This window comes from Protopterus annectens, chromosome 6.part1, assembly GCF_019279795.1.
Source record: "Protopterus annectens isolate FY-2018-M chromosome 6.part1, PAN1.0, whole genome shotgun sequence".
NCBI lineage: Eukaryota > Metazoa > Chordata > Ceratodontiformes > Protopteridae > Protopterus > Protopterus annectens.
This window is the reverse complement of record NC_056738.1, coordinates 486,049,726-486,076,040: the sequence shown is the minus strand read 5'-3', so window position 1 is coordinate 486,076,040 and position 26,315 is coordinate 486,049,726. Positions and strand designations below refer to the sequence as shown.

Below are 26,315 nucleotides of genomic sequence, written 5' to 3'. Positions count from 1 at the left end.
AAGGTTCAGCAATTTCCCCTCTAGCTAGATTTATTGATGTTAAATTGAAAAAATTTATGATGAAACATGTTTCATTTCTAAAAGATTCTTGGGATTTTTTACACAAGGTTAAAGATATGTTCAAACAAGATCTTATTTTTGTAACTATTGATGTGGTGGATCTTTTTGGTTCTATTCCACACAACATAGGTCTCGAATGGTTCGAAGATGCCATTAGATTTTCGGATGATATATCGGACAATGAAATTTATATTTGTACTGTATTGATGGAAATGGTGCTTAAATACAACTATATATTTTTTCAAGGAGAATATTTCCAACAAAGAAGTGGTGTAGCGATGGGAACAAGATGTGCCCCCATCTACGCCAATATGGTGTTAAGCACCTGGGAAACAAATTTTATTCATGATAGTGTATATAAAGATTGTTGGTGTTTATACAAACGTTACCTTGATGATATAGTTATTTTATGGAAAGACACCAAAGAAAGGTTAGATGAATTTATACAGTACATAAATAATACCACCGATTTTTTTAAATTTACCCATGAAATTGGTTTTCAAGAAATCAATTATTTGGATGTGACATTAATGAAAGACTATAACCATTTCAAATCAAGAGTATTTAGGAAGAAAACTTTTTCCAATTGCTATTTGCACTTCACTAGTGGACATCCTATCCACCAAAAAGAAGCATTGTGAAAGGTCAGTTTGTTAGAATTTTGAGAATGACCTCTGATGATTTAGATTTCAATGAAGAGAGAGAGTTTTTGGTTCAAATGTTTTTGGAAAGGGGATACCCTTTAGAATTTATTACAAAAATAAAAGATGAAGTGACTAGAGGTAGAGAAAATAGATTTCAACCCATTTTGGGTAAAGAAGTTAAAAATTTAAGTACCATGACAACAAAACTATGATAGAGGATACTACTAGCCCTAAGAATATTGCTAAGAATTTTAACAGGGGTTTTATTACGGATTTTAGTGGAGATGGTGGTTATTATCCAAAAAGTCTTTGAAAAGGAATGGAATAAATGTATTAGAATAAGTGATCTTGGTTTAAAAGAAAGCATACCCCTCATGATTATTTTCAGAAGGGGACATAACATTAAAGACCGGCTGTTGCCAATGCATAACGAGAAAAAGAAAACAGTGAAGCCTAATGGCACTTTTTCATGTAAAATGTGTGCGCAATGTCCCTGGATGGCTGACACTAGAAGTGTTGGCTGACACTAGAAGTGTCTTTATTGAAGCTAGGGGAAAAGAAATAATAAGTAAGACTCACAGTACCTGTGATTCTGCAGGAGTGGTATATATTGCTATATGTAAGGTGTGCTCCAGTTTTTATGTTGGCAAAACTGAAAGGAAGATTAGAAGAATATATGAACATGTTAAGGACATAAAAAATAGAAAAATTACTAATGCATTATATAAACACACCCACACCTGCCCCCTAGCAAAATATACTTTTTTTATTATAGAAGAAATTCAGAAAGATGAGAGGGGTGGTTTATGGAAAACAAAGATTGAATATCGGGAACTATATTGGCAGATTATTCTTGAAGCCAATAGGTCCCCAGGTTTACATGATAATGTTTCCCTTGCACCAGTTTTAAAGATGAGGGCTGCTAGACTTTAATGGTTCACCATCTAACTCGCATGCTGATATTAATTTCAATATTAATTTTCATGTTAACATTTTAACATACATTTGATATAGAATTTATTTATATATTTTTATATTTTGTAGATACACAATTATTCAATAATGTAATGAACAATGGATATTTTAATGGATTCAAATAGATTTTTAAGGTATTTTTACCTCGCTATATATACATATATTTATTTATGCATTTATTTATTGACTATTTATTGTGTTTTGTACGTCTCCACAAAATTTGCACATTCTAACATATATTTTTAGGATATTTTTAATTTAATTTCAATATATTTTAATATATTTTAACGTAATTTATATAATACATACACAAAAATATGGTCACATTTAGTTTAATGTGGAATGATATTCCTGCAATTCATGTTATTTCCATTTTGGTCACTAGGTGGGAGTGTTGCAATAACTTTTATAATAGAGTAGTTTGAAATACTTATTTTTTTAGGAGTTTGAATTTATCTGTTACAATTATTTATATTTTACAATAGATCTGGGTTCAAAAATCATCTTGTGAAGATATTATTTCATTTTATTTTACTTTATTGTAATATATTAATTATATTAATATTGACTTGGTCTTAGGTTTATTTCATAATGTGCATACCATGAAAGCATTTTACAATTCACATTATATATTTATGAGATGCTTTTTTATTGGATCATTTGAATTTCTGTTACTATATATATATATATATGTGGTTTGAAAATATTTTTCTCTGTCTGATGAAGTCTGATGTATTGACGAAAAACACGTTGTGTTGGGCTAGCGTTTCACGTTTGTGTTTGGTTCATCTAATAAAGCTGGAATTTTAACTTCAGCTGTCCGGTGCTTGGCTTCTCCTCTACACAGTGCTTTTTGTGGATCGTTTAATATAACTACTCAAGTACTAACTCCTTGCCCAACATTTCCTAGAATTTATAAATTCAAATACCCTGGAACAACTGGTCAACACTCCCACCAGAGGTGACAACATACTGGACCTGGTCATCATCAACATGGGCGGCCGGTGTTCCACACCGGAGGTAAACTCCTCATTGGTTAGATCTGACCATAAACAAATCACTTTGGATATCCACCACCGGACAAGGAAACCACCGTGAAAAACTTTTCAAAAGCAAACTTCACATTAATTAAGATGGAAGTGGAAAGTTTCAAAGCCCCCATGCTAAAGGATAACACTGTCCAAGCTGCAAAATCCTTTACTAATGCATTCTACGGGCACCTACAAGAATGCATGGATCATGCTATCCCAAGCAAAACCAAGACTCACTCCTCCAAGAAAAGGAGACCAGTCTGGTGGACCCCTGCCATAAACAAGCTATACAATAGAAGGAGGAAACTAGTACAGAAAAGAGAAAAATCCCAAGAATGGAAGACATCCCTGATCAGTATCAGCAAGAAACTACGATCCCTCATAAAACTGCCCAAGGCGAGCTTTGAAAGAAAACTTGCCAAGGACTCCAAAGATAACCACAAGGCATTCTTTAGTGGCAATGCTCAGATCTGCTCGAAATTAGTGGAGAATGGCACAAAATACAATGAACCAACAGATATTGCCTACATCCTGGCAGACAGGTTCAGTGCAAACTTCACCCCCCTCCCCACCCCCAAAAGGGCCCATAACCATACCAGAAGAATGTAAAGCTCCTGAAATCAGAGACTCAGGTTAAAATAGCCCCCTCCAAAGCCAAAAAACAGCATTAATGGGGCCGAACGGTGTCCCAGGCTGCATCCTACACGAGCTCAAATACGAATTAACCCCTCACCTAAACACACTGTTCAAACTCAGCCTCTCCACAGGCTATGTACCCATACAGCAGTACACAGCAACAGTTATTCCACTCCACAAAGGTGGAGTCACAACAGACTCTGGGAACTATCACCCTATAAGCCTGACTAGCATGGTCTGCAAGGCTATGGAGTGCATCATCATGGAACTCATTAACAGAGACATTGGGAACCTCCAAACACTGGACCCTACCCAGTTCGGCTTTAAGGGCCAGATCATGCCTCCTAAACATGGTGGCTTCTTTGAGACAGTTACCAAAGCTATAGACGAAGGAAAGGTGGTACACAGCCTACCTAGACCTCTTAAAGGCCTTCAACACCATTCCCCATTCTGGTATTATAGACAAGCTCACCAGCCTGAACATAAACCCCTATGTCACAAGATTGGTTGCCAATTGGCTCATGGACAGAACCCACATGGTGAGAGTTGCAGGAGCTAGGTCTGACTCTAAACCGGTTACAAGTGGCGTTCACCAGGGCTCAGTCCTAGGACCCCTCCTGTTCGGCATATAATTCTTGGAGGTACAGACAAGCACAGGAGGACTATGGCTGTCCAAGTTTGCACACTACTGCAAACTAGGGGCTATAAATGACTCACCAGCTGACACAGACATCCTCCAAAACGGTCTGAGACGGATACCTGGTGTCAAAATCTTGGCCTCAAGCTAAATGCCTAAAAGTGCATAGTTATTCCCTTTGGAAATAAAGTACCCACAAACTACCACATAGGTGGTAGTCTCCTAAATACGGAAAACGTAATAAGGGATCTGGTGACCCAAGTAGATAGTAATCTCTCCTTTTATAATCACATTGCCAAAGTGGTTAGAAAATCCTTCTATGTGGCCCTCCTAATCACAAAAGGGTTTGCATCCAGATCAAAAAAGGTATTTGGGCCCCTCTACTCATCACTCATCAGACCAATCATAGAATACAATGCCCTATTTGGGATGTACCTTACAAGACACCTGCAACAGCTGGAAAGACCACAGAAGTACCTCACAAAGAGGATCACTGGCCTCAAACAGATGCCCTATGCAGCTCGACTGAAAAACACCAGCTGTACTCGGTTGCATACCATCTGCTCAGAGGTGATCTCTGCCTGACATAGAAGGCCATGTCCAACCCAGAATTGATGGACATGCTCCACAAAGAAAACCTCATCCCCTCGAGCCACACGCTCTAGGGATCTAAACCTCACCACAACAATAAATAGGACGTGCTGGAGGGATAGATTCCTGTCCCAGAGACTTCCCATGCTTTGGAACAGGATTCCAATCTACATTAGGCAGAGCTCCTCGCTAGCACTTTAACAGAAACCTTGACGAGTGGATGGGAAAAAGTTTACCCCGGGGATCACTTCAGTGGATCTGCTGGACACAGGCACAGGGAACTAATCTAAGGGGGTGGCGAAAGCCAACACTTTCTGGCTAGGCTTATAAATGCCTTCGGGCAGATAGCCTAGTACCTACCTATGAACCTATTATTCCGTCATACTACACTTGACATACTGTGCCAGTTTGCTGCAGCCTCTCTAATTCTGGCTTTTATCTCCTCTTTCAGACTTCCCTTTCCTTCAACTACCCCCTAGATACTTGAAGCTGGTAACTGTTCTACTATTTTGTCTTCTATCTCAATTCTCATCTTCTTTTGATTTTGCCATTTGCTGCCATTATAACCATCTCATCTGTACTCAGTTTCATTCCATTTACCTTCAGTTTTGCATTCCATTCCCCTATCCTTTGCTGAAGGTCTTGCTCAGAGTCTGCCTGAAATGCCACATCATCTGCATATAGCTACTTTGTTGATCTGTTCCCTTTGATCAGAATGCTAATGTAGTCCATCACCAGTATGAACAGCAGTGGGCTCAGAGCTGAACCTTGAGGCATATACAATGCTACTTAGAACTCCTCGGCACCAAGATGTTCACCTCCAAAAAAGAAGTCACGTCTTACCATAATGTTCCATCTGTGTTGTAGATCTTCATTCCTTACTGATAGGACTTCGGTTCCGATGTCGGAACCAACTCGTCCAATATACAAGCTCGCCCCAGCCAAAAACTCACGAGCCAAGTCCTACCCATAGTGCCCCTCTTCTCCTTTCTTCAGAACGGGTTTGCCCACCCAGCATACAGACAACAGAAACAATAGAGATAAGGAGGCCCTATCTGAGCATATACCTGATCAGGCCCGTAGGGCCAAAGGATCCCCAGGAGTCTTTGGGTAGGGGGAAGGAGGGTGGGATGTAAGGAATGAATGAAGATCTACAACACAGATGGAACGTTATGGTAAGACATAACTTCTTTATCTGTTATAAATCTTCATTCATTCCTTACTGATAGGACTGAATCCCCAGTTACTTGTGACCTGGGTGACCCTATGGAAGGATATTCCTGAGCATCACTGAGACAAAAGATGCTCTTCCCCTGGAGTCCATATGCAATTTGTAATGCGTGATAAAGGTATGGGGGGGTTTCACCAAGTGGCCACTACGCAGATGTCATCCATATAAGCTCTGGACTGAAAAGCCACTGAAGTGGACACTGACCTGGTGGAATGGGCTTTGCAGCAGGCAAAGTTAATTTGTTTAGTTGATAAAGGTAATGCAATCTCTTAACCATTTTGACAAGGTAACTTTTGATACAGTTTTGCCCAGTCTGGGGCCTGAAAAAGCTATGAAGAGCTGGTCCAACTTTCTGAAAGATTTAGTTCTTTCTAAATAAAAATGTAGTTGCCTATGCACAACCAGCGTGTGCAACTGGTATTCACCTTTGTTAGAGAAATTTGAAAAAAAAACTGGTAAATCAATGGACTGGTTTAGGCTCGAATTTGAGAGGACCTTGGGTAAAAAGAAAGGGTTAGTTCGAAGTGATACTCTTTCCTTGTGAAAAATCAAATAAGGACGGTTAACACTCAAAGCCTGCAATTCTGATACTCTCCTAGATGAGGTGATGGCTACCAAGAATAGGGTTTTCCAGGATAAGAACTTTGTCTCATGTATCAGGAGATTTGAAGGGTGAACGGGTTGAAGTTTGTAGGACCAAGGTCAAATTCCCTGGTTCAGTTGGGGTTTTAATAGGTGGTCAGAGGAGTATAACTCCTTTCATAAAAGTCTTGCAAAGACAGTGAGACATAAGTGAAGAGTCGTTAGAACCATTATGAAAATTGACAACAGCTGCTAGGGGTACGGTAATAGCTGAGGCTGAAGCTCCTGCATGGAGAAGGGTCGACAGGTATTCCAAAACTCTATGGACTGGCATTGAGAAGGGGTCTAGTCCTTGTTGTTTAGCCCAAACAACAAACCTGGCCTATTTGCTGTGGTAGAGTTTTCTGGGGGAGGGTTTATGGGAAGCCAGAAGAATCTTTCGGACTGGGCAAGATAGGTTTATTTGCCTGGCAATCAGTGGAAGTGGAGAAACCAAGCAGTCAGCCTGAGGCTTTGAAGGTTGGAGAGGACCAGCCCTTGTGGGTGAGATAAGAGTTCCAGGGTTGGGTCTAGAATCCACGGCTGGTGAACCAAGTGACGCCATAGGAAGGAGAACTAAACTTGACAGGGCCAGTAGGGGGCAATGAGGATAACTGTTTCTAAGCTGTTAAGCTTTCTTCAAGAACTGTGGGATGAGGGGAATAGGAGGAAAAGCATACAGCAGACCGGGGGGGCCAATCGCGAGTCAGAGCATATCTCGGTGACTCCTCCTGCGGGGGGGGGGTCAGGGCAAAGAAGCTACTGCTTTTGTGGTTCGCGGGGGAGGCAAAGCAGATGCACCAAGGCCAGTCCCAATGACGAAAAATTTGAGTCGCTACTACTGGGTTGAGAGACCACTTGTGAGGCATCAAAATATTCCTGCTCAGTCTGTCTGCAATCAGATTGGAATTCCCAGGAATGTGCGTTGTTAGTAGAAAGCAGTTGGAAGCTATCACCCACTGCCACACTCTCAGGGCTTCCCAACATAAGGGGTAGGACTTGGTTCCCTCTTGCTTGTTGATGTACCAGACTACTGACATATGATCCGATTGGATAGCAATTGTCCCTGACGGAAGGGTTGTTTGGAATGCTTGCAACGCTAAGAGCACCACCCTCAGTTCTAGGGCACTGATATGCAGATTGGCCTCTAACGAGGACCAATTGCCTTGGACGATCGTTCCTTGAAAATGCCCCACTCCATCAGATAAGCATCAGTGGTCTTGGGTTGGGCAGGGAAAAGGGGTAGACGCCACAAATCCTCTTCTGACTTCATCTACCAACTTAGATTCTGTTTGCAATGGTTTGTAATGCAGATCGGGTAAGACATTGGTTGTGCTAGGTGAGACCATTGAGATGATAGTAGCCATTGAAATAGCTACATATGGAACCTTGCTAGTGGCACCAGTGAGACTGTAGCTGCCATAGAGAACAACAGTTGCAGGACCTGTCGAGCAGGGACACTATTTCGAGACAGTATTACCTGAAGCTTAGATCTTAGTTTTTGAAGTCTGTGTAGAGGTAGAGCAGCTGTGCAGGAAGTTGCATCGAACTTTGCCCCAATGAACTATAAGCTCCAAGATGAAATCAGCTTTGACTTGTCTAAGTTTATGGAAATTCCTAGGTTTTCTGCCAGATTTTGAGTGTATGACATGGCTTGAAACAGTAGACTCCTGGTTGGGGCAGTAAAGAGCCAATCGTCCAGGGACGGAAACACGCGGAATCCTCGTAGTTTCAGGTGAGCTACTACTACTTCCAAGCATTTGTTGAATACTCTGGGGGCTATGGAGAGACAAAAGGGCAGTAGTCGGAATTGGTAATGACTGGCTCCCAGCTGGAAGTGGAGGTATCTCCTGGATCGTTTGTCCATTTTTACTTGGTAATAAGCATCCTGGACATCTATAGAGCACATCTAGTCATCCTTCTCCAGAAATGGAAGAATGGACTGAACCATGACCATCCGAAATTGTTTGACAAACTTGTTCAGCACACTGAGATCCAAAATGGGCCTCCAGTCACCTGTCTTTTATGGCACTAAAAAGAACCTTGAGTAAAATCTGGATCCTATTTGGTCTGGTGGGACTAATTAGATGACTTTTTCTTAGCAGCTTTTTAACTTCTAGTGCTGCTGTATCCCTCTGACTGGGTGGGACTTCAGTGATTTGCCTTAGAAGCTTGGGGTAAAGGTTGAAGGGGATAAGAGAATCTCTGGTTATTATTCTCTGCACCCAGGAGTCTGATGTTATCGATTACCAGGCCAAGCAGCACAGAGAAAAACATCCCCCAACTGCATCCCGAGCAAGCAATCAGGCTGCTCCTCAGGAGCGCTGATAGGGTTGACCAGAGAAGGAATCTCTGGAGAGCGCTGATAGGGTTGACCAGAGAAGGAATCTCTGGAGCCCTGGTTTCACAGACCCCCTCTGCCCCAAAAAAGGCATCTCCCAGATGAGACCCCCCCCACCTGCCCTGGGGGGGGGGGGGACTGCTCGCCACACATGTTGCGGAAAGGTCCTTGGGATTTATTAAACAACCTCTAATTTTGAATCCAAGACAAAACAAACTAACTGAAGTAACCAGTAGACCCGAAGAGGCTTACAATTCTGTGATAAATCCAAACGCTAAAGTTAGTAAAGAGCTCTCATGAGGCTAGAATCGTGGAAATTCAGTTTATTGTTACAGAAACTTGAAGCGCTAAAATAAAAATACACTTTTCGTCGCCAAATAATAAGCAACTTCTTCAGAAGACAGCTAGGACTGCAGTCTGTTTCCTTATATTAAAAACGTGTGTTAATTAATTAATTGTTTAATAGGACAGTCATTCCTTAAAGGGCTTTGTACTTATAGTTCTCCTTAGTGCACGCTTAGTCTCGTATATGTATATATCAGTTTAATAAATTATTCTATATAAATGCATTGAATGTATTAACAGAAAAGAAAGAGTATGCATACATAAACAGGTTTTGTTATTTTCAATTAGTTAAAATAATAAAAGCACATATGAACATATTGTAAAATATAACATTCAAACAAATGTAAAAGTATAAATATATTTTAACTACCAGAACTATGTGTTATAGGGGTACTGAAACGCCTAGGTGTTCTTAAATTTCATTGTTCAAGTCAGTGCAAAAACATTTTATTAGAAACATCTTATTAAAAATTTCTTATTAACAACCTATTAACAGAATTAAAAACAGTATCTCGTAGTCCGGGGATCTAAAAATGCTACTATAATTACGAAAACACTGGGAACTGTGTCTAAATTTTATATAGAATCTTGTGTAAAATCTTGTGTAGAATTTCATATAAGATATGGGATGGGCTATCTTAGGTATAATCTCCCTCCCTAAATACCACAATAAATGGACACCTATAAAATAAATAGTAAATATGTAAATATACAATATACAATATTTAAAAATATACAATATTTAAAACTACATTGAAAACTTTTTAAAGTAATTGTAAATTTAATATTTGAATCTATAATAATTAGTAAATACATATTCCTACTTATTCTTTAACCGTCGACTTTCCCATGGAACGCAAAGCCTAGAAAATAGAGCCTGAAAGGGTTCTAGTTATTGAGACTATCATCTTTCCATATTTTTCAGCCTTAAAATACATTTTAGAGGACATTTCATTGATTCCTGGGTATTGATTTGCGTTTGTTCTCAACTGCCACACCAGTTCTTTCCTCTCTAGTTTTAAAGGTTCATATTTACTTCTAGGGTCCTCACTTATTTGTTCTATGGCTTTGAATTTGAAACTGTGGCCCACAATTTCCTGGCAATATCTAGCTAATGCATTTTCTAATTTTTGTCTACTGATACAGTAATTATGTTCGTTTGATACTGTTTTTAATTCTGTTAATAGGTTGTTAATAAGAAATTTTTAATAAGATGTTTCTAATAAGATGTTTTTGCACTGACTTGAACAATGAAATTTAAGAACACCTAGGCGTTTCAGTACCCCTATAACACATAGTTCTGGTAGTTAAAATATATTTATACTTTTACATTTGTTTGAATGTTATATTTTACAATATGTTCATATGTGCTTTTATTATTTTAACTAATTGAAAATAACAAAACCTGTTTATATATGCATACTCTTTCTTTTCTGTTAATACATTCAATGCATTTATATAGAATAATTTATTAAACTGATATATACATATACGAGACTAAGCATGCACTAAGGAGAACTATAAGTACAAAGCCCTTTAAGGAATGACTGTCCTATTAAACAATTAATGAATTAACACACGTTTTTAATATAAGGAAACAGACTGCAGTCCTAGCTGTCTTCTGAAGAAGTTGCTTATTATTTGGCGACGAAAAGTGTATTTTTATTTTAGCGCTTCAAGTTTCTGTAACAATAAACTGAATTTCCACAATTCTAGCCTCACGAGAGGTCTTTACTAACTTTAGCGTTTGGATTTATCACAGAAGCGTAAGCCTCTTCGGGTCTACTGGTTACTTCAGTTAATTTATTAAACAACATTTTTCCGCCCTCTGATTCCTGGAGTAAGATCGTTGAGGGGTTAAAAGTATGCCCATGGCAGACAGGGTCTTTCAGTCCTTCTCACACCTGGCTAACATCTCCTTAACTTTTGGGCCAAACAAAGAGGATTCATCAACAGGAGAATTGACAAAGGAGGACTTGAAAGGATCTGCAAAGTCACAGTCGCATCCATGCATGACATTTCATGACAACACCTGAAGTGGCAGCTCTGGCTGTCCTTCGGTTGTGTGGGCTATCAAACGCATGGAGAGTTGGAGATGTACTCTAGGGTGGCAAGCTGAGACGCAACCTTGTCTTGCACCTCTTCAGGTAGTACCCCAGCCAAAAGTACCTGAAAGTTCTGTAATCCGGTCCCTTTGGAGAAGTGTAAAATGTGCCAAGTAGTTCAGAGACCGTAAGAAAGAGAAAAATCAAAGACTATAAAAACTAAACAAGAGAAAATACCAAAAAAATCTTTCACTTAGCTAAGAGTGCTGGCTTGCCATGTCTTGAAAAGTACGCGGCAAATGAGATTTAGAGAAAGGAGAAGAGGGGTGCTATGGGTAGGACTTAGCTCAAGCATTTTTGGATGGTGTGAACTTGTTTATTGGCTGAGTCTGTTCTGAGGTCGGAATCAAAGTCCAATCAGTAAGGAATGAATGAAGATTTACAACTTCAAATGCATATTTTTCCTTGTGAATTGCACTTTCAATTTTCTCCTTCTCATCTCCACTCACAGCCTCCATCTTAAATTTAGTGATCACTTGCAGATGCCCTGTGACACCACCTAGTGATCATCTCAAAAAGCGTCTTCCAAAGAGTAGTGGAAGTTTCCATGTGCCCTTGTCAAAATTCCCCTAGTTGATCATCAGTACCACCTTGGATCTCCCCGGAAGAGGCAAATTACTTAGTGGAACTAACCCAGTCAACAAGGTGTAAATAAAATAAACAGTATGACTACTCCATACAGTTCTGGAGGCCATACAGCTGCTGCTGCAAGGAATATACAGAAAACACATCAAAGGTCAGTGCACAGAAGGAAAGGGATACTACAGACTACAAGAGCTAGCGTTTTTGAGTCTATAAAAATAGGACGAATACAATACTGGTACACAAACTCATGTCAGGAACAGCTAAAGAGATCATCCTGAACAGAAAGTTCAGGAAGAAAAGTAAGCAGCAGACTACAGGGACTAACTATTCTATGGATGTCAAAGTGCTTTTTCACTGTGAGAGTTACAGCCCCATGGAATGTATGGTGGAAAGAGAATGAAGAGGGATAGGGCAGGTGGAGAAAGGGAAAGAGGGGAGGTAGAATGGTAAATATACTTCAGAGGCAAGCTATTAATAATAAGCAATGCTTATTGCTTCCTAGTGCTATCAAGCAATTGCAGTGTTCTGTAAAGGTAACATGCATACTAAATTTTAACACAAAATGACAATCCAACCATAAAACACAGCTGTGAAACAGAATCTGATGACATCAATGAAATGGAGAACTATACCCAAGTGGAACCCAGTGACAAGAATTCAGTGGCTACATAAATGACTGAATTAATACCAGTTCAATATTAAATGACCAACAAAATCAGCCAACAAGGAATATTTTTTTCTGAGGTGGGCTTTGCTACAAAACACTCCCCACCCCATCTTTATATAACCTACCACAAGACTATATCAGTATGAAAAGTATGCAATCTCTAAGGGAAGGAGGGTCATTCAAATGCATTGTTGACAAGGAGATCAACTGCATTCATTTGACAATTCCAGACTAATAAAGCCAGCTCCAGTGGCATAGAGTGACAAAAGCCACTGTTAGTGGCTTAGATGTATGCTGACATTTTCAAGGGAGAATGGGTGTACTTCTATCTTGTTGGGAGCCTGGCAACTGGCTCTCTCACTGTTAGGCAAAAGCCTTCATGAAGCTAATCACAGGAGCATGCATTTGCAAGGGGAGAATGTACTGATCCAGACTAACACATGTTACATGTCCCCATGTCCAGTTGGGACAAGTTAGGGCTAAGGCTTTTATCCCTTACTGTCTAGATATCAGGCAGCAAGGGCACAACCACCTTCATGGTTACCCAAATGACAGCCCCTCCAGATGTCTCTCAGCCTCATGTAGGGGTACCAATGCAGTGGAAGACTCGCACTCGACCCCAGCTAGGGGAGATTTTATAGTTTGTAGGCATGGAGGGAAAGAATATAGAAAAATTATTATACAAAGGTCAATAATTATCAGTCTAAAGGCAGCAACACAGTCATCCCTAGCAAACCAACACCCTATCAAAAAAGACAATGCATCTGTCAACAGGGATATTTTATTCACTTGGAGATGGAAAAATCATGGGTACACTCGCTGCTGAAATATGCAAGCTACGGAATCAGAAAATCCCTATGGTATTTGGGTGGTGCACTGATACAGCAGTTAGCACTGTCGCCTCACAGCAAGAGGTTCTCCGGTTCAATTCTTGGCTGGAGCACCTTCTGTTTAGAGTCTGCAGGTCTTCCCTGCGTTTGCGTGGGTTTCCTCCCACATTCCATGCATATGGAGCATTTCTTCCCACACCTCCGCTGTAAATGGGATCTGTCCAGTCAGACTTTCCCGGTAAAAAAGAAGTTATGTTCTTACTATAATGTTCTATCTGTGTTGTCTATCTTCATTCTTCATTAACTTGTGGATCTCGGGTTCCAACCCTTGGAACCGACTCTGCTACATCACTAGCTTGAGATTCGAAGCTTGACTTTCTCCTCCCTACCCATAATGCCTCTTCTCCCAAAATACACCAGATCCAGTTTGCTATCATTGTATATCCCCTGTCCACTACAAATAAACAATCAAATAGTAGAACAGGAAAGAACAGGAGCTCAAACAAGAACAAATGCTACATGAACATATCCATCAGGTCACTCAAAATATGGGACTGGGGAAGGGGGGGGGGGGTTAATGAAAAATGAAGTCAGACACCACAGACAGAATGTTACAGTAAGAACATAATTTATATTTGATGCTGTCATTTCATTTGTTCATTAACCTATGGGACAGAGTCCCCAGCTACAGGAAGCCTGGGTGGCCCACATAGAAGGGTATTCCGGAGCAAAGCAGAGGCAAAACAAGACCTATTCCTGGAAATTATGTCCAATTTATAATAAGCAATGAATGTATGAGGATTAGACTATGTGGCCACTGGACAAATGTCATTAATACAGACTCTTAAACCAAAAAAGCATGAGAAGCTGCCACAGACCTTGCAGAATGAGCCTTAATCTGACCAGGTGCAGGGATGTTCTTAACAGAATAAACAAAAAAAATGCAGTCTTAACCATCTCTCCAAAGAGGTCTTAGTAACTGCTTTACCTCTTTTAGTGTCTGAAAAGGATATGGAACAACTGTTCCTACTTCCTGAAATTCTTAGTTCTGTGCAAGTAAAAACATAATTGTCTCTGCACAATAAGTAAATGAAGAGTATTATTCTCCTCTATTCTGGAAATTTGGAAAGAGAACAGGAAGGCTGATGGAGTGATTGACTATCTTCTGTAGCAACGTTAGGGAAGGACGACAGGTTGATGCATAAGGTTATCCTATCTTTGTGAAAAATTAAATACAGGAAATTGGATGAAAGGGCCTGTAACTCAGATTCTTCCTGCTGAAGTAATGGCCACCAGAAAAAAATGTCTTCCATGATAGAAACTTTAAATCGACTGTGGATGCTGGTTCGAAAGGGGCATAACAGTCAAATCCCAAGGGGGAGTAGGATCCTTAATGGGGGGATGGAGTAAAAAGTTACCCCTAAGGAAAGCTTTGATGAAGCTAATGAAGAAGAGTCCTCCCCTAAATGAAAGCTGGAAATTGCAGCTAACTGAACTTTAACAGTGAAACAACTAGTCTCATCGTTAAAAAGGGAAGCCAAAAAATCCAGTACCATCGGGATGGGGACCATAAATGAGTCTATTTCTGTTGGGCCCATATGGAAAATTAGAAGTTATGTACCTACCATAACGTTCCATGTTAGTTGTCTTCTCTCGCCTTCTTTCTTGCTGGATGGGTTTGGAGCCGATCCTCGGCTCCGACTTGCTTAGCTTGAGAACTCCTTTTACCAGCTCGAGGCAACCCTATATCCCATGATGCAAGGCGAGACTACCTCAGATCTTGTTTGGTAGCTAAATAACCCTGCCAATAATAGTAATCCCAAAGGAAGAGCAAAACTAGCCTAGAAGAACTAGGCAAAAGTTCTTAAGATAGACTCTCTAAAGAACTAAGGAGAGTGAATCTGATAAAGAGAAACTCTTCAAGATCTGTCCAGGCCAGGGGGAAGGAGGGAGGGCAAGAAAGAAGGCGAGAGAAGACAACTAACATGGAACGTTATGGTAGGTACATAACTTCTAAATGTTAAGTTGTCAATCTCGCCTTCATTCTTGCTGGATGGGACCGCGTCCCTAGCACCTGTATCCCGGGTGGCACAATGGAAGACACTCGAGTACTGTGGAACCAAAACTGGCTCTGTCCCTGGAGGCCAAATCTAATTTGTAATGAGAGACAAAGGTATGAGGAGTGGCCCAAGTAGCTGCTGCACAAATGGTATCAATGGGTAGCCTATCGTGAAAAGCTGTAGAAGTGGATAGGCTCCTGGTTGAGTGTGCCTTCGGTTTTGAGGGTAGTTGCTTGCCTCTGAGCGAATACACATAAGAAATGGTGGAAGATAACCATCTGGACAAAGTCACTTTTGATACTGGGAGACCTTTCCTGTTTTCTGCATAGGAGACAAATAATTGATCTGATTTCCTGAATTGTTTAGTTCTATGCAAATAATATCTGAGCTGACGATGGACATCCAAAAAAATGAAGCTTTTGTTCAGCTCTGTCAGAATAATTTGGGGAAAAACTGGTAGATCAATGGATTGATTAATATTAGTTTGAGAAACAACTTTGGGAAGAAAGGATGGATTTGTTCTCAAGGATACCCTGTCCTTGTGAAAAACCAAGTAAGAGCGGATGCAGAGAGCTTGAATCTCAGATACCCTCCTTGCTGAAGTGACAGCCAGTAAGAAAATAGTTTTCCAGGTCAATAACTTCAAGGAGCATGAAGCAGACGGTTCGAAGGGGGGTAAAATCAAGGATGCTAACATCAAATTCAGATCCCATTGTGGAGGAGGATGTTTTATTGGAGGCTTTAGGAGAAAAACTCCTCTCAGAAAAGCTTTGCATAGTCTATGTGACATAATGTTATGATCTTGCAAGCCAACATGATATTTGGAAATAGCCGCCAGTTGAACTTTGACTGTTGATGAAGAAGATCCTGACTGAAAAACTTCAGCCAGAAAATCTAAAACAGAGCACAGGTGCAGTAAAGGGATCAATGTGCCTGGAGTTTGCCCAAAGGCCACTTGCTAGCATAAACCGTTCTGGTGGGCGACTTCAAAGAAGCTATTAAGATATCTCTGACAGGATCAGAGATCATAGGAAGCCTGGCTAGGGAAGGAAGTGGAGCAACCAAGCAGTGAGGTTGAGAGAACGAATGGCCCGGTGCTGTTGACCCGATTGGTGGATCAAAAGATCCGAACTGGGTCCAGATGCCAAGGCTGCACCAGGAGGTGACGATGTAGGGAAACCAAATTTGTCGAGGCCAGTAAGGGGCAATGAGAATCAACTTGGCTCTCAAAGCGGTAGCTTTTGAATGACCTGTGGAATTAAGGGAAAGGAGGAAAGTGCAGAAGTCCCAGGGCCAATCCTGGGTTAGAGAGTCTCTCAGGGTTGGCCTGATAGGGGAAAAAGGGTGAAGAGGTCCGGGCATTTGTTGTTTTGGGGTGTAGCAAAAAGGTCGCAACAAGGGGTGCCCCACGTCAGAAATATCTCGTCCACTATCGATTGATTGAGAGACCACTCGTGAGGCATGAGAATGGCTCTGCTCAGTCTGTCCGCTAAGAGGTTGGACCTGCCGGGGATGTGCGTTGCTATCAGAAACCGATGAGAGGAGATTGCCCATTGCCAAAGTCTGAGAGCTTCTCGACAAAGGATAGGATCTGGTCCCGCCCTGCTAGTTGATGTACCAGACCACAGACATGTTGTCCGTTTGAACTGCAATAGTCCCCGCGGGAAGAAAGTCGTTGAGGGCTTGCAACGTTAAAAGCACCACTCTCATCTCCAGGACATTTATGTGCAGATGGTATTCGATGGGTTGCCAAGTCCGTGGACCATCCTGCCTGATAATGCCCCCACCCGATCAGAGAGGCATCCGTAGTGACTGGGAGGAGGGGAACAAATGGTCGGCCCTGATGAAGTAGAGGGAAGATATCCACCAGGTTAGATGAGTCCTGCGATTGTGTAACCAAGATTTCGTGCCTCATGGGAAGGTTCTGGAGCGACCACTGAGTGAATAACATCCACTGCAGAAGACGCATGTGGGCGAGCTAATAGTAGAAGTACAATGGCCGCAGCCATAAGACCTAGAACCTTCAGAACCAATCTGGCTTTGTCTTTGCTGCTCTGCAATAAAATCCAACGTATTTTGGATGTCCAGAATTCTCTGATCTGTTAGTCTGGCTAACATACTGACGGTGTTTAATTCTGCCTATAAAGGTGATAGATTGGCAAGGCAGCAGAGAAGATTTTTGAAATTCACTGATATTCCCAACCTTTTGCAAAGCTGCAGAGTGTAGTCTCTGCTCTGAAGCTGATGCTTGGTGGTGGCGGAGAGGAGCCAGTCGTCTAAATAAGGAAACACCTGGAATCCTTGACGTCTCAGATGAGCTGTGACCACTGCCATGCATTTGGTAAACACTCTGGGGGCTGAAGTGTGGCCAAAGGGCAGGGCTCTGAATTGATAATGACTGGTCCCTAGCGCGGAGAAACCTCCTGGAGCGCCTGTGTATCTTTATGTGATAGGTCCTGAAGGTCTATCGAGCACATCCAGTTGTCCTTGCCCAGAAAGGGCAGAATGGACTGAAGCGTGACCATCCAGAATCTTGCCTTCTTGACAAATCTGTTTAGATTGCTCAGGTCTAAAATCAGTCTCCAATCTCCGTCCTTTTGGGGACCAAAAGAATCTCGGATCCTACTTGGTCTGCTGGAACAGTCTGGACGGCTCTTTTTCTAGGAGCTTTGAAACTTCCTGTTTGCCAAATCCCTTTGACCGGGTGAGATGTCTGGAAGGGATTGGTGAGATACCTGGGATTTTGTAACCCTCGGATATGATCGACTGTACCCACATGTCTTGTGAAAGGGCCAGGCTACTGGGTACAGCGATATCCTTCCCCCGACTGCCTCCAAGGGTGGACAGTCGGGCAACACCTCAGGGATGCTGAAAGGGCTTATCAGGAAGAGACTCCCTGTTGCCCTGATTCTGGGGACCCCTGCCTCTAGGGTGGCGTCTATTATTGTTACCCCTCTGCCTCTGGGGGTAAACTGACCACGTGTGTCCGGTGCTGCTCCTTGGGCTTTACGGAACCACATCTTTCCTCCTTTCTGACCCTTGGGATAGGGTCTAGAAGGGGTGGAAAAATGGACTCCTACGGCAGAAAGAGTTTTGCCGTCTTGCTCACATCTGGTCAAGGTTTCCTTCACCTGAGGTCTGAACAAAACCGAACCGTCAAAGGTGGTATTGGTGAAGGACGCCTTAAAGGGGTCCGCGAAATTACAAAGCCGCATCCAGGCTTGACGTCTAAGAGCCACTCCTGTGCCTGCGGTTCTGCTCGCTCCATCGGCTGCATAGGATATGAGCCGCATGGAGGAGTTGGTTAATGAATTTAGGACTGCTAGCTGTGAGGCAATCTTGTCTTGAGCCCCAGCAGCTGAAGGATCCTGAACCACTTCACCTAGTTCCTTGAGAATATCTCTTTGAAGTCTGGTGAAATGACAAAGGTAGTTCAGCGAACGCATAGCAAAGATCGCTGAAGAAAACATCCATACCTATCCATGGTCCTAGAATCTTTGTTAGGAGGATGGACAGGCACGGAAGGATCATAAGTTCCTTCTTGGTGGCCGCCACCACCATAGCATCCACAGAGACATCCTTAGAAAGAAACTGCTTGTCTGAAGGGGCCGTAATAAATTTGGATGGCCTCCTGGGGACAGGTTCCACAGAATCTGGGGCCCACGCCTTCGAGCCACTACCTGCATAAGTGGGTGAAGGCGGAGACACCCAGGAGGTGGAGGGTCGGGATCCAAAAGCCTCCAGGTATACCGACTCATCCTCGGAGGGGTCAATGGAAGGCCAGTTCCCATTCTGTTTGAGGAGTTCAAGGATGTCTGAAAAGGAGACATCCTCAGAGGGGGACCGTGGGGAACCCTCCGACTCATCTAAGTCGGTATCAGATGTTGTAGACTGTGAAGTCTGTGTGTTTCCTCTTACACGTCCTCTTCGGGGGTTCCCCTGCGGGATCAGGAGAAACCTCGGAAGAGGAAGTTATTCCCAATGGGGAAACCTGGGGCGATGGATCCCTGGGCCTGAGAGCAAGAGGCTGGCAAGAGACATCAACAGGCACCGAAGAGGGAGGAGCTAAAGGGATGGACCGTTGACCTGGCTCAGGTGCCAGGACACTCCTCATCACCTCAAAGGCTCCTCTCCCAGGAGGCCAGAATACTCCCGTTCGAAGAAACAGGAATTCCGGCTCCACTGAGAGAGAAGGCTCGAGGCGATGTCGGTGCCGAGCTGCTGAAGCCCGAGAGGGTCAGACAAGGGTCCGATGCCACTAGCCCCTCGGAGCAGACAGGAAACTCAGCGACGGATCCCTCCAAGGAAGGTCTCATGGAGGAGATCGCAGTCGCTGTCCCGAGAGTTCGCACGAACTCTGAAGAAGAGTCGGAGGAGGAAGTTCAAGGGAAGAGCAATAGCGAAGTCTGCTGAGGCGGGTTATGGAGCATTTGGGCTAGTGCCTGTGACTTCAACAGCCTGCTTACCACCCTCTCTAAATCGTGGTCAGACAGCCTGGAAGATCTCGAAGATCGGCTCCGGTGACTCCGTTCCGACAAAGAGGAGACCTCGGAGCAGAGTGGATCGACTCAAAGGAGATCTCTTCTGAAGCCATCGGAGCGTCCTCTGGGTTCCAGATGGGCGAAGGCCCGATACTGGATAACCGAGCCGACAAGGCAACTGTAGACTGAGGGAACAGACACTACCACATCAGAGGAAGAAGAGCCACCGAGGAAGGCTTAACCACTGTAGCCTGAACCTTAGGTGGCTACCCAGTCTTAGTGGGTGAACCTTCTGGCTTTAATAAGCCATGGAGGATTAACTTGTTCCTCCTCTCCTGAAGGACTCTCTGGCTAAAGAATGACATATAGCACAGGAGTCCTGCAGAGGCAGTAAACACAAGAAGTGTGACCGTCTGTCAGAGACATCTTTGAACCTTTCCTTCCCTAGACATAGTCTAAGCAAAACACACACACACACACACTGAACAGTCACTATTACTCCCAAAACACACACACAGATAGGGATTAAGAAGAAGCCTAGGCCTAACTGAAAAATTATTAACTTTACAAATTAACGAAAGTTTAATTAAAAGGGAAAATAGGGTGGGCTGTAAAACTACACACTATCTGATTATTAAGAAGAGGAGAAAACCCTGACTAAATTGTTTGAAAATTCAAACTCACCTGAGCTGGCAAAAAATGAGATCTGAGGTAGTCTTGCCTTGCATCATGGGATATAGGGTTGCCTCGAGCTGGTAAAAGGAGTTCTCAAGCTAAGCAAGTGCTCGAACCCAGCAAGAATGAAGGCGAGATTGACAACTTAACATCCTTTTTTTGCTTACTCTTACAAATTTTCCTGGTGAAGTGTTTATGGGCAGAAATCAAGATCTTCTGGACAGGGAATAAAAGCCTGGGATGTCTGGCCATCATCGGAATTGGAGAAATCATGCAGTTAGTTTCAGGCCTTAAAGGTCCAGGTGAGGGTGCCCCAAGGGGCGAGACAAAAGATCCGGAGCTGGATCTACTGTCACCAGAGGGCAAATCAGATGAGACTAAAGACAGGTGAACCAGACTTGTCGAGGTCAGAAGGGGGCAATGAGAATAACTTTCCTCTTCAGCCTGGATGCCTGTTGCAAAAACTTGGGAATTAGGTGCAATGGTGAAAATGCATAGAGTAGACGGAGGCCAAACATGGACTAGAGCGCATCCCCCCGGGGCCTGTCCCTGAGAAGGGATTAAGGAAAAGTACCGGCTGCGTTTGTTGTTGAGAGGGGAGGCAGACAGGTCCATTTCTGGAAGATTATGTTTGCCGTGGATTGGTTCAGACACCACTTGTTAGGCATCAATAGGACTTGGCTGAGCCTGCCCACTACAGTGTTGGGACTCTCCCAGAATGTGCGCTGCCATTAGAAAGCGGTTGGTAGATATCACCCACTGCCATACACACTGCTTCTTGACACTGGAGGGGGATAGGTAGGACCTGGTTCCTCCTTGTTTGTTCATGTACCAGACCACTGACATTGTCTGGTCTGTACTGCAATAGTCACTAGAGGAAGAAAGCTGTGTAGCTCTTGCAATGCCAGAAGAACTGCTCTCATCACTAGGACATTGATATGGAAAAGTTGGTCTCCTGTGAAATCCATGTGCCTTGAACCATCTGACGCGAACAGTGCCCCCTTCACCCCACCTGGGAGGCATCCTTGGTCAATGTGACATTTGCAGAAGGAAAAACGAAGGGCTGTCCTTCAGTAACATCTGCAGAGTAAAGCCACAATAGTAGGGAGTCTTTGCAGACTCGGAAAAGTCTGATGGGAAGGCTTGGAGGATTTCTGCATAAAGACAATTATACCGCTAATGTTCACTGTAAGACTCGTGTAAAGACAAGTTGTGGGCAGAAGAGGTACTGTGGCCACCAAAGAGCAGAGAGTTTGAAAACCAAACTCGCTGGGGACTTTGGTATGGCTAGAATTTGTTTGACGTGAAGGTGCAGGCTTGATACTCGAGCCACTATTAGATAAGCCTAAGAAAGTGAGGTGCCCAGCCGTGCTCCTATGAATTGTATCACATGAACTGGCTCCAACTGGGATTTCTCCAAAATGAGGGTTATGCTAAGCTGTGGAGCCAGCTGTAAAACATAATCCCTGGCCTGAACAAGAAAATGCCTGGTTGAAGAGGTCAGCAGCCAATTGTCCAGACAGGGAAATATGTGGAATTCCTGCAGCCTCAGATGAGCTGCAACCACCATCAAGCATTTGGTGAACACTACGGGGGTTGTGGTGAGACTGAACGGGAGTGATCTGAAGTGAAAATGATTGGATGCAAGCCAAAAATGAAGAAATCTTCTGGAGCGCCTTTCCATCCTGATGTGGTAGCGTGCATCTTTCGGGTCTACTGAGTACATCCCAGTTGTTCATGCTCAGTAGAGGTAGGATGGACTGAACCGTAAACCATCCTGAACTTGTTGCTCTTTACCGATTTGTTCAAGGATGTCAGGTCCAGAATGGGCCTAAGGTCCCCTTGTCTTTTTGGGTACCAAAAAGAACCTCGAGTAAACACCTGATCTGACTTCACTGCAGAGACCTCCTGGATGACTTTTTTTTGCAGCAATTTTGCTATTTCCGTGGCTGCACCCTCTCTCTGATTGGGTGGTACATCAGGGAAGACAGATTTTTGTCTTGGTGTCTCTAAAAAGGGAATGGAGTATCCTCTGTATACAATCCTTAGCACCCATTGATCATTAGTGATGGCTTCCCAGGCTTCGGGGTGCAAGGAAAAGCACCCCCCCAACTGCCACCAAGGGGAGGTAGTCAGGCAACTGTTCAGGAGCACTGAAAGGGCCTGTCCAAGGAGGACTCTAGTGACCCTTGGTTCTGCAGATACCCTCACCCGCGTGGGCAGCGTCTAACATTTTGGAAATTTCCCCCTCTGCCCCTGGGGGAAAATTCTCCCTGAGAATCCTGAAAAGGACCCGGAGATTTCTTGAACCACATCTTTTTACTCCCACTCTGGTTCCTGGCGAAGGACCTTTGTGGAGTAGAAAAATGGATCCAGACTGCAGACAGGGTGTGTTTCGAAGTGTGGGCCCAAACAAGGTTGATTCGTCAAAAGCCGCACTGACAAAGGACACCTTGAAAGGTTCCACAAAGTCACACAGCTGCATCCAGGAATGACGGCTTATGGCAATGCTGGAACCAGAAGCCCTTGAGGTACCCTCTGTTGTACGGGTTTATCAACCTCATGAATGCATTCAAACAGGAATTGCAGGGTGGCCAGTCTGGAGGAGAAAAACCTTCAGATCCTCAGCAGACATGAACCCCAGAGTAGAGCTAGAGAGCTCCTTGACCAAGTCCCTCTGCAGCCTCAAAGTGGGAGAAGTAGTTTAGCACTTTCAAGGTGAAACTGGCCGAACTGTAAACACTCTTACCAAATCTGTCCAAAGACTGAGACTCCCTGTTAGGGGAATGGACACAAGAGCTTTCTTGGGCCAGCAACATTTTAGTGGCTGCCACAACGATCATGGCATCTACCGGAATACCCTTAGTATAAAAAGCTTTGTCCTGCGGAGCACTGAAGATTTTGCCCACAGGCTTGGGTATGGGTTCTACTGTGTCTGGTTCCTTCCATGCCCTTGAAGACACCAGCTTGATGAGCAGGTCTGCAGGGGGAGATAACAAGGATGCAGATAGACTGGACCCAAAAGACTCCAACAGAACTGATTCCTCCAGGAAGGGGTTTTGGGAAGATCATCCATCTCTTTGGTGGAGAATTTCTAAGATGTCTCCAAAGAACACATCATCCAGTGGCGATTTTGGGGACCCCTCCCTTTCCTCAAAATCATTATCAGTGGTGATAGACTCCTCTGGGGAATCTATGTGCCTCCTCTTGCACAGTTTCTTCCAAGGAACCACTTCGGTGTGATGCTCCGGGGAGGTGTTGGAAGATGTGGAGGTCAACAGATGGGACAGTATGGAGGCTTCCTGGGACCGGCTGTCCACGTGGAAGATGAGAGGCCTTGGAGACAGATCCAGTGGAGACAAGGGGAGGTTCTGTAGGGGTGATAACCAAGGGTCTCCCAGAATGGAAGAGGACCCTCTCCACCACTTTGAAGGCAGAAGGGCTCCGAACACCAGTGGGCAGTCCCCCCCCCCTGGGCAAAGGCCACTGGAGAGGAGAACTCACGGGGTTCTCCTGCTCTAATGGGGGAGTTGGAGTCCAGATGTCAAATGCTGATGCTCCAAAGGGAAGTGAGAACTCCAAAAACTTCAGAGTCAAAGTTACCCCCCCACCCCCGGAACAGAAATCGAGACTACAGCTCAGAGACTCTCAAAACTGACACTGTCAGGGAGGCAGTCTGACAAGAAGATGTGATGACTTTCACCTCTAACACTCCAGTTCCCAGGACTAACGAAACAGATGACTCCGAAACAGAGGGTCGGACTGGAGAAGGAGCCACGGGGCGGAAAGGGGGAAGTCTCACAATCCAGAGATAGGCGAAGCAAGCAAAATCCCCATCTCAGTCTGAGCTTTGAGAAATTGCCTCATCAATCTACCAACATCTTTGTCCGAAAGGCTCCAAGAAGATCTGATAGAGGAGGAAGTGGAAGCAGGTCTTGAAGTCCTTTTTGGGAGGTCTCCGAGAAAGGAGATCTCTGAACCGAGAAGCTTGGCCCCAAACTAGGAACCAAGTTCCACGGCAGACAGGCAACTGATGGAACCAAGGGAATGGTTCCAAAACTCTCAGTTTTGAGGGTTTGGATGCCTTTTTTGTAGGCTCTAAGAGGATGGAGACCAGTCGGGAGACTGCTTTCAGGCTTACCAGGTGTCTTTTTGCTTCTTGGAGGGGATTTGAGCCCCTGACAAAGAAGCAACAGAAGGGGAAGAAGCAGGTAAATACCCTACATAATCAGTTTATTGTGGCGATCTGCTAGAGCTCGCAGGTGAAAGCCCACACAAATAGAACAGTCGCTGCTCAAGTGAGTAGGCCCCAAGCAATACATAAACGCCTTTTGGACATCAGACAAGGGAATCTTATGCCCACAGGAAGTGTACTTCTTAAATCCTACAGCTTATCAACCTGTCCAACTTGGGATCAGACATAACAAAAAGATTTCTTTTTGTATTTTAAAAGCAAAGATCAGGGAGAAGAAAAAGGAGGGAAAGGGACTATGTCGGACAGAAACCTGAACTACAATTATGAAAACCAGTACAACTAGACTTGAGAAATAAATGTGACAGACGAAGGGTAGAACTTGAAAAATCAACACTCTCTGTGAAAAATACACACAAAAAAGGAGGAACTGAAGAGCACCGAAAACCTCACTGCTTGTTTGACAAGCAGCAAACAAGATCTGAGGTATTTTGGGGCAAGAGGCATTATGGGGAGGACAGAGGAGCTCGAGCTTCAAATCTCAAGCTAGTGAAGACTCTGTTCCAAGGGTCGGAGCAAAGACCCACAGGTTAATGAATGAATGAAGATGACATCAGATCAAACGTTAAATAAATAAATAAAAAGGTCTAAGCATTGCAATACAAATCTTTGCAAAGAAAGATGAAGAAAATTACAAAAGAAACTTTCATTATTTGAATATAAGCTTGTCAGAAAAAAATGCAACTCTAAATAAGAAATACACAAACTACAAAGCACAGGCACACACATTAAACAATAAATATTAAATTAATATGGGGGAGGCATTTTATAAGAACGCCAAGGTCACTACATAAGATTATCAAAAGCACCTTACACTAATAGTGACACAGAACTTTTTAAATACAGTTTGAAGTTATGGCTTCAGAACAAAAAAACAACAATACAAGTTAACTGTACAATACCCAACCTACAAAACAGGGAGACTTAACACTAATGACATTAAGAAGCAAAAGCTTACCAAAAGAATTTTTCTTTCATCCTCTGTGTCTGGCTTCAGGTGAGCTCGATTAGCCTGTGGACTGATAGAAGTTTCATAAGAAGGAAGCATAGGGGAAGCAGATCGATCCAATGAAAGATTAGTAATGCTTGAAGACCTAGGCAAGAAAACAAATTCCTCTTAAAATACAAACCTACTTACCAACATGCATTCTGTCAGTATAAAAAGTTACTTTTTCCATAACTGCAAAGTTAAAAAAAAAAAAAATTGAAAAGCAATGGCTTTGACACCAGAAAGATGAACATCAGTGAAAGAGTATGTGACTGATAACCAGCTTGCCATTCCACATTATGGAGTTTCACTGCTAATCATAATGTCAGTGGATCTGGCTGATTTATTTTTTGTCTCCCACAATTTTTCTAATACATTCTAAATCACTTCTTTTGACCCCACAGTTAAGCAAATTTCACTGCCAGCACTGCTCCACCATGTTATAAGGGGTTGGCATACTGATTAACGCACACGGTTTGATTCTCACCTTTAAGAAGCATGATAAAGCATAAAAGAGTTCCCTAGTTATCATTAGCCTAGTAATTACCTAAGAAAACTTA

At 43.2% G+C, this 26,315-nt stretch overlaps 1 protein-coding gene across 1 annotated transcript in view; it reads right to left on the bottom strand.

Annotated features, from left to right (window-relative positions):
• The window catches only part of PIKFYVE (phosphoinositide kinase, FYVE-type zinc finger containing), a 3,858,188-nt gene that overhangs the window by 3,232,079 nt on the left and 599,794 nt on the right, over positions 1-26,315 (bottom strand). Inside the window, 1 exon segment of the mRNA XM_044075403.1 lies at positions 25,726-25,861. Coding sequence (XP_043931338.1) covers positions 25,726-25,861 — 136 coding nt within the window.